Below are 13809 nucleotides of genomic sequence, written 5' to 3'. Positions count from 1 at the left end.
TTGTTTGATTTGCTTACAGATCACCCAATCAGCACACTTTATCTCAACTGGTACTTTTCCAAGTTAGGTAGAGAAGGAAGGGGGCGAGTGAAGTGTTGCACTACAGGTTTGTGTTTTCACGGTATTTTCATATTTTCTGCGCCACCTTGAGCTTAATTCCGTTGAAGTGCACAGGTACTATGAAAAGAAATGCGCCTTTAGGAGTCACTTTGTTGCTTATTTTGTGTCCATTGCAGTGCCACCTAATTAGCTGGCCTGGCTAGCTCCCGTTGTGCTCAACCGAAATTCTGGCAACATGGCGAAATTAGCTTGGTGCTAGCATGAGTGACTCGGGCTGTTCTTTGTATTGAACGATTGGTAATGTTTTATCAAGGTATTCGTGTTAGATCAGTGATACATCACGATGCCTTGCCTCGCGTGCAACTCAATAAAGTGTTTGAAAAGTGTACGATTGACATAGAAATAATCGAAACCTAAACGACGAAGCCTGTAGCTAACGCTTTTCCCTCCAGGCTGTAAGCTAGCGTTACCCCGGTAGCTAACATTAACCTCAGTGAACGATTTAACTTAATGTTAGATAACGATCGATAAGTTAGCCTCAGTGGAGCCAAGTTACCTCACTTTCGATTTAGTCAGTCAGCGTCATCGTTCAACCACTTAATTTCTGGTAGCAGTTATTAAATAGTACATTCGTTGAAATTGGTAATCCGTCGTGTTGTTAGCCGATGAAGATTGCAGTAAATATTCATATTAACGTCATTCCTTCATCACTGGCTGATGAACTCATTTCTTCATTGTAGGACGGTGGCAGTCGCACACTTCTTTCCACACTGTTTTGAAATACCTGCTTTTCTCTCCACCCTAACACGCTTGTTAATGTAACGATGTGATAACTGATAACATTATAATAACAACTGTCCTTTCAGATAATGGTCATCTGTGTATATGTAATGACCTGTATTGATTAGATGAAATACAATGTATATGATCACAGGTGATGCGTTTCAAACTTCGCTATTATTTAGCCTTTTTCATATTAGATTTCAGTACTACAACCAGCCTTTCCCTCCCCACCAGGACGCAGCAGCTGTTTGGTCCTTGCTTATTTAGTTCCGCCTATCAACACGCCCTTGTCCCTGAAATAAATATCGGTGAGTGCCAGTCTTTCTGTCAGTTTTTCTCTGGGTTTTTGTCGTCATGTCATCCCTGCTTGTTGAATAACTGGATCTCGAGCATGCAGTTTGATTTCTCGTATGTCTCTCCCCCCCCATTTACAATGCTGACAGACTACCACAGATCACAGGGACCACTTTTCTGCTTCTCCCACCCTGCTGCTGCTGCCGCCCGTTCCCCGGACCGAGGTGCCCACCACATCTCTTCTGCTGTCAGAAGACCATGGAAACAGAAATTGACCACCAAGACGATACTTCATTCAGCAACTCGGAGACTAATGGTATAAAACTTTGCTTCTTTACATGCTGGTTGATTTGTAAAAATGCATTACTTTATTAACACGTTTTGACTAATTTATCTACCGACAAATGTCTGTATGTTGTATAATAAAAGGATAGCTATGGCAGATTTGTGGTAGCAGCTTTGTATTTGTCTGTTGACAAAGCATAGCATTGATTTTGAAAATTGGTGTTGGTAGAGGTTAATGTTTGAAACTGTGTGTGTGATTGTTAGGGACCCAACCCCATTTGCTTGTTTCCTTTCCCCAAATTGTTTTCATGTTTTTTTTTTGAAGTGCTAAAAAACCCTTTCTCTCCTGGTTTTGCACACTGTAATCTGTGTAGATTCAGCACACACTATGAAAACAGAGTTTAAAGATACAGGTTTTGTGATTCTGTACTTCACTGCTTTCTGTGTTGTGTTTTTTTCTTTAAATGAAATTTTCCCTTGTGGACGGTTGTGTGTGTAGGGTTGTCAGTGTGTTTTTATCTCCTTATGCCAGGTAAGCGCCCTGCTGAGGATGCAGATGAGCAGAAATCATTCAAGCGCTCCAGGAACTCAGACGAGATGGTTGAGCTTCGCATCCTCCTGCAGAGCAAAGTAAATCAGCTCTCCTTTCATTCCACATTTCATGTCTAACCCTTATGTGATGGTTCGTATCTTTGTTTTGTGCACACCCTTACTGAGACTACAGATTTTTGTTCTCCCCCTTTTTTCATGGTTTTCGTTTGGTTGCCCTGACCACATCTCTGCCTTTTTTTTAAATAATTAATTTCTGCTCTTTATTAGCGGGATTCATACAATCATTGTGCTTTTGCTGATATTGACTGTAATATTCTCTTGCTCTGCGTTGTTAATTGTGATACCATAGTTCACATTTTCTCATTTATTTATGTTTCCCGTTTTTGAAAGTGTTCTCTGTCTTCTCAGAATGCAGGAGCTGTAATTGGGAAGGGTGGCAAAAACATCAAAGCCCTTCGTACAGACGTGAGTACATCTATTTTATACACCCTGAATTTTTATTTGGTTTAGACTTTTTGTTTTGTATTCTTTAGTTTTCCCTCCACTGGTGTTCAGCCACTCAGAACTTACCCAGCCTCCTCCATAGGACAGCAGTTCTTTTTACGTTTACCCTGGATAACAGATTAAAAATTTATTTTGGTATTTGGCAATGTTTTCTTCTGTGTATGCAAGGGATGTGGTTAGCTGATGCCTGCGATGTTACCATCTCTTCGTGAGATTTTCTTATGAACCCTTTGGGGTTGGTTTTATCTTTTTTCTTCTCACATGAACATCATGTGATTGCCTCAGCTAAACTGGCCCTTGGCACAAAAGTCCAATTTCAAGTCAATTTGTTTCTCCATAGTGACGATTTATCGTAACAGTGCTGTTGTGGCAACACAGGTGCTCTTGTTAATTTAAATTTATGGGCACACAGCAGTGTTCATGAAGTCGCCTGGAGTGCCAGCTAGCTTTTTTTTCTTTTCTTTTCTTTTTTTTTTTTTTTCGATAAGTGTTAAGGCAACCTGGCCAATTCCTAATTCACTCAGTCATTGCCTCTTTTTTTCTAGCCCTCCACAATATGTTCTACCCCTCTTTCTCACTGTCTCTGGTCTATTCCCCGACATTGAACTCTTCATTTTCTTAATATGCCATTACCCATTTTCCAATGTTACATTTTCTCCTTTTCTCTCTTTGACAAACCAATCTCTGAGAGAATCAAATAAAAGTCACGTTTGAACAGTGTAGAGCCTGTATATTAAAAATGTATTCCTCTTCCCTCTCCCTTGTTTATTATTTTACTGTTGACTTTTTTGCCCACTTCCTCCTCTGTTGCCCATGTTCTGGATGGCCCCTCCTGCGCCCGCCCACCTGACACCCTGGTTGGCCCTGTCCATAATCGTGCCCTGTCCCTAAATGGGCGCCTTACTTGATTGACATCTGTGCTCGAATGGCCCTGGCCCCTGCCCATGCCACGCCCAGTACAATGCCAGTGTGTCAGTCCCAGACAGCAGTGGGCCTGAGCGGTATGTCCCTAAGCTCCTCCCTCTCACTGCCTGACTACAGGTCAAACAAACAAGAAGAGATGAATAATAAATAGTCATCCTGCCTCTGTCAAGTCACTGTATATTAACCTACCTGTTCTCACAGTATTTTAGCCTGAGTCAAAATGCCTAAATGCGTTCATGTCCAAATCTGCCTGTTGCACCTGTAAAAGCCATGTCAACATCGTTTATATACCATTTTTAAAGTCACGTCAACATTGAAATTTAGGCTGGTGTTGTCAGGGTTTGTCCACAATCTGCCACTGTCTTTTTTTAAATCTTTGCTATAATCTGTGCAGTATGTCCGTGTTTTTTGTTTCTTTAATTTTCATTGATGATTATCTATCCTCTCTATCTTTCGCGTTTTCACCTCCCTCCCCCCTCAGAGTGGATATACTGGTGTTCTTGTTTTTCCGTTAGTTCCATAAGCTCACCTGCTTCTCACACCATCCCATTCTTTCCTTGCGAATCCCTCATTAAACCGATATGCTCAGATTGTCCATCCATTCTGAAACTCTAAAGACAAGCTAGGACTCAAGTGTTGTTTGTCCGTGTGTGTGTGTGTGTGTGTGTGTGTGTGTGTGTGTGTGTGTGTTTTTTCCCTCCTGTCTTCTGCTTCATCTGAATTTGGTTATGGACTGCTGGAGCTATTGAATGTACAGATAATTTCTCTCTGTCCCACTCACCTCTGCATTCTGTGGTTTTATGTTAATTGCTTCTCCCATCCCCTAAAAAGCATCAACTCCAGTGGTGGCAAACTTCCATTTTCCATGGTTCAGTCTGCTCTGTTACTGTTCTTCTGCTGTCTACCATTCTTCTTCCATGTACAAACTGTGCATAAGTGGTCTTGATTCATAAATTCATTGTGTTTATTTATTAAGTCAGTAGGTGGATGCAGACAACAAAATTTAATTTACAATTTGTTGTATAAGTGACGCATTGATTGCCCAAGCCAAATTTTTAAGATGGGGTGTTTGGGGTGCAAATGATAAAAAGACGAGAGAGGACTCATTAATTCTCTCAGTCTTCCCTGATCTTTCAAAGTTGTGTTGGGCACCTTTTTTGGGGTCTTTATAGTCGAAGACTTTGTGGTGTGCATCCACCAAACTATGCTTTAGGACTTTAGAGTTCTCTCTGGCACCAATGGTGCTTATTCCTGCCAGATCCTCCTCAGGCTTCACCCTCCCCGTCTTGCCCCTTCAATGGTCACCAAATGCAGTCACTTTTCTTTGGGTCCCTTTTTTATTTTGTCTCTTTTCTTGCTTTCTCTGAACAAAAGACTGTTTTCTTTTCATTGCATTGTATGGGTACCAGCTTTTTTTACAGTGTTGAATTATCATCATGAAAAGTTTAGAAAACACTGGATCTCAACATTTCATTTAGCTGTGTTAGTCTGTTTCTCTTTGGCAAAAAATGGGATGTCATGAATTCTCTGATCTGAAATGTCGTTCCCTCCCCCGGAATGCCTCGTTGGCTCCCCCAACCCCACCCTCTCTGTGTGGCTGTGCTCTGCCTTGTCATTGGTGGGTGAAATATGAAGCATCCTGAGCATCAGTGCCGACATCGAGACAGTTGGAGAAATCCTGCTGAAGATTATCCCAACACTGGAAGAGGTGAGGACTTGAACTTGTTTTCCTTCTCTTTATGTCAAGTGTAGTTGAACTGAGTAAACAAAATCATTTTGAAATGAAAACAATCACGTTAATACTTATCACGATCTATTGCAAATGTCCGTTGTGTTACAGAGATGCTTACTAGTTCAACTTAAATTGACTGTGCTTGCTTTACTTTTGTTTGCTTGCTCTTCTGCTTTTGTGTATTTTACCTTTCTTTTCACTTGCAAGTAAGTGGTTAAATAAGTTAAACTGGACTGGTTCAAATTCTGTCAGGTTGTGTCTGCAATCTATTTTGAGGCTGTCGGTAACACTGTTGCCATGTGCCTGCATCTGCAATTAATTGGTGGGAAAAGTGAACTTTCAAACTGGGATTAAAAATGATTCATAGATTTTGTATCACCCCTAGAGTGTATGCCACCCATTATTTGAAGTATGGTAATATATTTTGTTACTGTCTTTCTTGTAGCCTCTGCATTAATTTGCCATTATGTACCTTCTAGGTGGATGATTTTGTCAGAGTTAGAGTCTCAGGCAGGGTTGACTTTTCAGAAAACTAAACAGATTGCATCATAGTATTAACATAATAAATATCTCCCTCAGTACCAGCAGTACAATGGCATGGATTTTGATTGTGAGCTGCGTCTGCTGATCCACCAGAGCCTGGCTGGCTCCATCATTGGGGTGAAGGGAGCCAAGATCAAGGAGCTCCGTGAGGTATGTTGATACAAGAGATGGAGATCAGCTTTTTGCAATTAAATCTGTTCAAAGCAGGTTACAGACTGAAAGGTGTGAGTAATATACAGCATGCATTTTCACACAGCCGTCTGTCACTGCCAGTTTTTCAGTTGTAGCAGGAATACACTCACTTAAACACTTAAACCCAGCTAGAGGTACCCAGACAGGATACATTTTTTCCTATGTTAATTGTTTGTATTATTTGTGTTTATTGAATTGATTTCTTAACTGTCATATTTTCTGGCTCTATCTGTTATGTGGTGGACTACTGAATGTACCTTAATGTGGAAATACCCATAAAGTGACAGTTGTGATTTGACAAATGATTGGATTTTTTTTTTCTACAGCAGAATCAGATGCTGTGTCATGCAGCAGCTTCCCCTTTTCTTGTGCCCTTCATGTGTGTCTGTGTGTCATGTGCCTCCAGAACACAAAGACCAGCATCAAGCTGTTTCAGGAGTGCTGTCCTCAGTCGACGGACCGGGTGGTGCTGGTTGGCGGTAAAACAGAGAGGGTGGTGGAGTGTATCAAGACTATGCTGGAGCTCATCGCTGATGTAAGTATCTTTTACAGTGGTTGAGTGGGCTTTTGTCATGTGAGTTGCATCTTATTGAATTAACTGAATCGTTTTTTCTGACTGAACAAACCTTTAAAATGCAGTGTAGTGTAAGGCACTCAAATGGACAAAGATGTCCAGAGCATGTCATGTCGTGCTGCAGCTGACCAGAGATTTTGTTACACATCTGGAATATTGTGTTGTTTCTTATAGATGCACCTTTATCCTCAGCACACTTAGTATTCTTGTAAACTATGCATTTCAAATGCCCCTCAGCAGGTCAGTTTATCTCCCTCTGTCCTCCCTTTTAGGCTCCCATAAAGGGCCGTGCTCAGCCCTATGACCCTAACTTCTACGATGAAACATATGAATATGGTGGTTTCACTGTGATGTTTGAGGAGAGGGGAGGTGGTCGCAGGCTTATGGGAGGGTTCCCAATACGTGGGCCCAGGTCCAGCGGTGGAGACCGCGGGTTTGACCGAATGCCCTCTAGCAGAGGGGTACGGGGACCCATGCCTCCTTCCCGCCGGGATTACGATGAGATGAGTCCTCGCCGAGGTCCTCCCCCACCCCACCCAAGTAGGGTTTCCAGGGGGAGTGGCCGTGTGCGCAACATGCCCATGGGACACCAACACAGAGGAGGGTAAGAAATGAACATTAGTGATGCACAGTGTATTTTCTGTCGCTCTCCTGCTTTGCTTTTTCTTTCGCTCATGCACAAACGTGAGTCCTGTCACAAGGCGTGGCCACTTAATTAAGATTATGTTTAGCGGTGGCCATGCTGTCTATGCCTAATAGAGAAATCTTGTAAACATTTTTTGTTTTACTGAACGCTATAGTGCCAAGTGCTTACATGATCCCACTCATCAGTTTGAAGTTGAGAGTCCTTTTACTCCTGTTAACCTCTTGAGTTTTAAGTGTTTGATATTTTAGACCAACTACGCTCTGTTCAGTGCTAGAGTTCCTCTTCTAGAGCACTTGTTTCTTGTTTTTTTTCCTACTGCATCCACATGTACAAAGCTTAATCCCTCTTCAGATGCTTATTTTCCATTCAGGGGCATTCTGTTCACAGATTCACCAGTCTTGCTTTACATTGTCTAATTCATAGGATAAAGTGAGTCCAGTTTTCTGTGTGTAACACAGTGTCACACTGTGCACCTCTGGAAACATTTGTATTCATGGTTGTCATTCCATTAATTTTATGTGCTCATCAATGTTTGTCTGGGTGTGTTTGTGTGTCTTTTTCTCCATCTCCATCTTGCCCACAGAGATGATCGTTACTATGACTCGTACCGTGGCTCAGATGAAAGGTCAAAGTAAGTTTCTGTCCCCAAACCTTTGCCTTAACCTTCTAACTTATCTTAATAGGGATACTTCGACATTCTGATACTGTTATTTTACATTACTTGCATTTGCCCCAGTGTTGGTAGTGCTCTGTAACGGTAGTTCACTGAAACAAAAATTCCTCATTGATGCCTCTGGGTGGTGCTTCCTCTAGAGTAGCATTTTACCCTTTGGTCTTTGTGAGGAATGAGTCATTTCCTAGCACTGACTGGTGTTCTGCTTAAATTCCATTCACAAATGTGACAAATGATTGGCCATGATGCCTTGAAATTAAGTTGTAAGTGTTGAGGTATTCCTACATGTACCATTTTTCCCTGCCTTACTACTTTATTGTTGCAAGTTTTTGAATATGATTTGTTATCCACTCACTCCCTTGAGAAAAATAACACTCTTTTGCCCTCCTGTCGTATCCTTAACTCCCAATACTAACTACAGCCCTACAAACATGTATTGCTCACCAGTCTGTTTACTCGTGTTGGTCTAGACTGCATAAGTCCCTTTCCCTGATTCTCATTCACCCATTTGCACTCCATGTACTGTAGTGCAGTAATGCTGTATGACCTCCTCTTTCCTGTGTTAATAACCCAGCCAATGTGCCATTCTCTCGCAGTACTTCCCAGGTTGAGAGAATGTGTTTGTGGTGGTGTGTATGAAGGTCATGTGCTGATGTGAATCTGACAATCGTCACTTGAGTCCCCTGCAAAACCGCACGCTTTAACAAGCTGGTTTGTAATTAGAGGGGTCATTTTTCTTATATGTACAATTGCTTATGGATGCAGCACTCTGGCAGACTTCTACATTAGCTTACTCTTTTTAGTTTCATGCAGCCATTTGAAAGTAGAAAATAATGGATCTTTTGGGTTGTTGAAAAACTATTTTGCTCTCTCCAAATTGAACATGGCCTGGCCTTGGTTTAGTGTTGGCTGTCCACGTTCAGATAATACGCATAGAAATCAAACTGATATAAATATGGCTGATACTGTTTCTAGAAATATAATGGCAGGGCACAATGGGATGATTCTGATATTTTCTCACGTTGTGTCATCCTCGCTCATGGCACCAATATGTGACGAGCTAGGAGGACATATGCAACATGCGCAGATGTTAGTCATGTAACATCCATGCATGTATGTATGAAGATTACCAAATAAATCCAAACACATTTCTTCAGCTAATTCCTTAATTTGAGTTTTTTGGGGGAAAGCAGCAGCCCTTGGCTCTGATCATCATCACCACCACCTGTCACTTCTCTCACTATAACACTGTCAGAGCTGTTCCTGTGACTGTGTGGGAAGATGGCTGAGAGGAAATGTGTTTATACTGTAATCTTGCTCAGCGTGTGTGTGCAGTTTGACCTAGACCATAAATTTCCTTTGGAATGTTGCCAAGCATTTTTTTTCTAAGCATTTTCCTTTTCTTTCCACCCCCACCCACATTACCCCCCCTCCCTTTCCCTCTATGACACTCTTTCGTCACCAGTGACAGAAGAGGCAGACCGGACCGCTACAGCGATAACATGGTTAGTGACCCTTTGCTAAATACATGCAGCTCTTGTTCTAGCGTCTCACTGGGCGCCAGCGTCCTCAGGCTAGCATACTGGTCGGTCCTAGCACTAGACAATATGCTGTGATTGTCCATTGTGTTGTAATGATAATAGAGGTTTATCGGCTGGTCACTCGTGTGCACACGCTAATCTGAGTCCTGGCAATGCATCCAAGCTGGTTTTGGCACGGCATGAGCCTTCCCACCGAATGACCATAATCACCACAGCCGGAGACACCCCGTAATAATCAGCTATAATTGCCCTCTTACTGTGTACTTTTCACGGCCAGCCTGCTTTTCCTGCAAAGAGGGGGAGGGTGTTGGGGGTGGGGGTGGGGGTGGGGGTGGCCATGGTTGGTTGCTAGGCAATAATAACGCTTTGTTGACAGACTGGAAGGTCTCGCTCTCTCTCCTCTCTCTCTCTCTCTCCCCCCTCTTTCTCTCTCTCTGTCTCTCTCTCTCGCTCTTTCTCTCCCCCCCCCCTCTCTCTCCCTCCCTCTCTCTCTCTCTCTCTCTCTCTCTCTCTCTCTGAGAGCTGGCAGGATACTGCCTGCCGTTGCTCAGCAACAGCTTTTTGAATTGCCTGTTGCCCTGGTGACAGCAGCAGCTGAATAGCAGGTGAAAATGGGGCCTGATGGAGATGCAAGGAGAGACGGGAAGGGGGGATGGAGGGAGGGAGGGAGGGACGGAGGAGGAGTCTGGCTTATGGATGAAAACTGGGTGGCTTTTAGTTGAGTGTACTCCATGGACGAGGCTGCTGCATCATCCTTACATTTGTGCTTACAATCCCGGTCCATTCATCTGGGATCTGTAGAGAGATGAAAGGAATCGGCTGTACCGTACGTAACCCATTTGTGTTTGTGTGTGTTTTTTACAGAGCGGAGGAGGATATGGTGAGTAGTAAGCCTCATGTTTTTTCTGTGTCATTATTTGGATGTGGTTTCAAGGCTGTTAATGTGTCTTAATATGCTTGAGTGTGCAGGCCTCAGCGCTCCTTTGAACAGACTGTAGTGTAAAGCATTTTGTCTGAATGTAATGTTCATACAAAAATAACAACCTGGTTAGAAGGACGTTCCAGTTCACATGGATGTGTCTTGATTATTGGTCTGCAACAACATTGTGTGGAATGATATTTTTCCTTAAAGTATCTCTGTTTACAACAAATGTTGATGATGGCACGCAGAGATAATTACATATCATTCTCCAGTTTTCCTTAGGAGATCTGTTGAAAATGTGTGACGAGTTATCCATATGTTTGAGCTCAGTATTGAGATGGGTTATTGGATTATTTGTTGTTTACAAATGCCACAGAAATAACTTAATGTTTATCACTGAGTCAGTGCTCTTTCTTGCTTTCTCTCCTGCTCAGACAACAGTTCCTCCTGGGATAGCTACCAGTCAGGTGAGTCTCTACACTTTTCTAGCCATCAGTACAATTAGGAAAATGTTCTGAGCCATGTATGATCATGTTGGCTGCCAAGTATTGATTTTTAGTGCTTTTACTTTCCTCCGTTGATTTTTTTCCCTGCTTGTCTGCTTTGGCCTTCAACTCTCCCCTCCCTCTTGCCATCAGGTGGACGTGGCTCCTATAATGACATGGGCGGCCCTGTCATCACCACACAAGTGACGATCCCTAAAGATGTGAGTAAATGACAGCAGCATAACATACAATCTGTCACGCCAAAGAACGCTCAGTCTACTTCACCCACAGCACCATCGTGTCATAAAGAACATTCAGAGTACAAACCTACACTGCCATTTGCGATCATGCCATCTGCACTCTTTCGTTATCCTTAATATGAATGACGTGTCGTCATGTGTGCTGATCGTGTTCCATTATTTGTGCAGCAGCTACATGACTGCTACAGCATTTCAATTGTAGGGACCAATAAGTCAGTTGTCTCCCACATGTTGACTTTTTTCCAAATGCACCCACACTAGACAAGGTCACAGCAGTTTTTCTGTGTTATTAACGAAAATCATTATTTCTCATTTTTTCACATTTCCTCATTGTACTGAAACCCATAAAATATTTTTAACAGGATTTTCTTGAACATATCTGTCGGTCATGCTTTCATCTTTCCATTTCCTCTTTGCGTTTCCCTTATTTTTAGCTCCACATGTGTTTTCCCAGAGCCTAAAACGTTTTTATGTGCGTGCTTGCTTTCTCTCTCTTCCCTGCTCTCATTCTCTTCTCGGTACCCCACCGACAGCTGGCTGGCTCTATCATTGGTAAGGGAGGCCAACGGATCAAACAGATCCGCCATGAGTCCGGAGCCTCCATCAAGATCGATGAGCCTCTGGAGGGTTCTGAGGACCGAATCATCACCATTACTGGCACCCAGGATCAGATCCAGAACGCCCAGTTCCTTCTACAGAACAGGCAAGTTCTGACACAGGCTCATTGTATTACATCAACTTCGTCTTTTTAGATATAGAAAGTCTTGATTTGGCACCATAGAAATTGTGCTCATCAAGCCTACTAGCATGTCTTCTCACTTCTGTTGGGTTGGTCATAAAAAGTTTGTTGATGTAACCCATCTTAGAAAGTGCATTCTTACAAACTCATACAAGCTAAAAAGCCAACTACTTCCTTTACCTCATTAAGCCCACCAAACCACACGTGTATAGATTGTAAATGCATAAATGTTTATCTGATACTGCATCCTAACACTAGTTAACCCACTTACCGTTGGGTTATGCGTTTCTGTTGCCTGCTGTCTCTTCTTCACTAACCCCCTTCCTTTCTTCCCCATGCAACCTGCAACTAGTTCAAACCTTCCTCTTGCATGAAATGGCTGTGAAGGAACAGGCAAACTTAAGTTGTACATATTGCATAATGTTTTTTTTGGAAAGGGTCAATGTGATTGACATGTTTCTTTGACTGTCACATTTGTCCTTTGAATATGATTGGTAGAAAGAAAAAAAAACCAGAATGTCTATTTGCCATCTAAGCCGTTTCACTGAGAAGCAGGGAGTGGATTGATTGTTCCCCTGGCTGCTGCTGCTGTGTGGAAGACTAGTGATTTTGTTGTTTTTAGTTAGATGTACCGACAACAAATCACAGTCTGCCAAATAGCACAGGCTCCTCCTCTTCTGTCTCCCTTGGCAACCAGTAGGCACGTATAATACACTACTTCCTGTTGATGCTATCCGAGCTTAGCCCGAATGCTAATGCAGTTGTATACCTGCCGCCGCTGTCTCATGAGTAGTGTAGTGTTGCCATGTTAACTAACCCTGCCTCCCTCTTCCTTTCCTCCTCCTTCAGTGTGCTGCACCTGCTTGGACACAAGGACTAACCACACCCCTCTTTTTTTCCCCTCCTCCTCTTCCTCCCTGTCCTTCCACCACTTATTTCACCTCTTCCCCCTCTTCCTCTCTGCCTGTCTTTCTTTCTCACTGTATGTCTCTCCTTTCCCTCCCAAAACGTCGCCCTCCCACAGTTGCATAGCTGTATATTTACACTGTCACTGACTTGTGAATAGCATTTTTCTCCTTGTGCATTTCATTTATTTCTCCACTCTTTTTATTTCAGTGTGAAGCAGTACTCTGGTCATTTGCTGTAGACCCAGGAGACTCAGATTGAAGCAGACTCAGATTGCCCCACCCCCATCCCCACCCCCACCCCCTCAACCTTTCTGCCCCTGTCCAACATATCCCCGTCAGACTATTATTCTGGATTGTGGGTGTCTTTTTTGAATTTTATTTTTGTATTTTTTAATGAAATAAATGTCCAACATTCCTGTGCATAAAAGAAAATGTAGATGTTCTGCATTTTTAAAAGTGTAGTCTATTAGTTCATCAGATACACTTTGTTTTTTTTTCCTAACACTCACATCTATCAAAATATTCTTCAGTCTCCTCACAGACAAAAATAAACATAAACCTTTATTTTTTTGATGCTTTTGTTTTTTTTATGACTTAAATTTGTATGTCTGTGTCTCTGGTTTGAAGTGTGTGTGTGTGTGTGTGAGTGTGTGTGTGTGTGAGAGTGTGTGTGTGAGAGCATGCTTTCCGTTGTCTACATTGGTCCCTTCACACGCAGTTGTACCACATTAACATTAGCGTATTGCAGAATGTAAGCTATGTTTCTTTTGATTTTGAACCATTTATGTTTTTAGAGATGTGGGAAATTTTACTCTTCAGAATGGATTTGGGGACGATTAAGTTTGGACACTTGTACACACGAGATACAGGACAGACTGACTAATTTGTGAGGGTATCAATTAGTTGTGTGATGAAATCTAAGAATTTGAGTAACAAATGGAAACATGTAGCTAGAAATTTGTTTTGATATATTATTGGAGATTTGACAAATGATATTGAACTTATCTATTTTGTCCCTACAATTTCCTGTGTTCTACACTTGTTTTCTCTCCATGCTGTAGACTTCACATTGTCATATTGTAAAATGAATAAAGATGGTGCCACTTTTTACTGAACTAATGTGCATTTTTAATGATTGCTTGCTGATTTAACATTTTGATTTATTTCTTTTTATTTTTTCCAAATAATTGCA

General features: G+C 42.1%; 1 protein-coding gene across 6 annotated transcripts; it reads left to right on the top strand.

The window, feature by feature from the left end:
• The first annotated feature begins 49 nt into the window (after positions 1 to 49).
• On the top strand, positions 50 to 13732 carry hnrnpk (heterogeneous nuclear ribonucleoprotein K). Of its 6 annotated transcripts, none has more exons than XM_076729825.1 (17): positions 50 to 106; positions 1078 to 1151; positions 1287 to 1453; positions 1955 to 2052; positions 2383 to 2439; positions 3436 to 3479; positions 5038 to 5110; positions 5714 to 5827; positions 6276 to 6404; positions 6716 to 7047; positions 7673 to 7720; positions 9228 to 9267; positions 10168 to 10183; positions 10660 to 10692; positions 10864 to 10931; positions 11504 to 11673; positions 12826 to 13732. In XM_076729825.1, the coding sequence occupies exons 3-17, from the start codon at positions 1396 to 1398 to the stop codon at positions 12854 to 12856; spliced, it is 1311 nt and encodes a 436-aa protein (XP_076585940.1). In that variant the 5' UTR covers positions 50 to 106; positions 1078 to 1151; positions 1287 to 1395; the 3' UTR covers positions 12857 to 13732. The 6 variants fall into 6 exon arrangements, with proteins under 6 accessions (XP_076585940.1, XP_076585945.1, XP_076585942.1 ...); XM_076729826.1 differs by lacking the exon at positions 50 to 106 and adding an exon at positions 111 to 174; XM_076729830.1 differs by lacking the exon at positions 7673 to 7720.
• Positions 13733 to 13809: the final 77 nt, after the last annotated feature.

The sequence above is a fragment of the Chaetodon auriga genome, chromosome 5 (genome assembly GCF_051107435.1).
Source record: "Chaetodon auriga isolate fChaAug3 chromosome 5, fChaAug3.hap1, whole genome shotgun sequence".
In the NCBI taxonomy this organism is placed as follows: Eukaryota; Metazoa; Chordata; class Actinopteri; order Chaetodontiformes; family Chaetodontidae; genus Chaetodon; species Chaetodon auriga.
This window is presented reverse-complemented; position numbering and strand designations above follow the sequence as displayed.

Bases quoted from the DNA above. Each gene is read 5' to 3' on its own strand.
- hnrnpk (XM_076729825.1), top strand. From the start codon at position 1,396: ATGGAAACAGAAATTGACCACCAAGACGATACTTCATTCAGCAACTCG. The intron at 1,454-1,954 runs GTATAAAACTTT...TCCTTATGCCAG, and splicing joins CAGCAACTCGGAGACTAATG to GTAAGCGCCCTGCTGAGGAT. The intron at 2,053-2,382 runs GTAAATCAGCTC...CTGTCTTCTCAG, and splicing joins GCATCCTCCTGCAGAGCAAA to AATGCAGGAGCTGTAATTGG.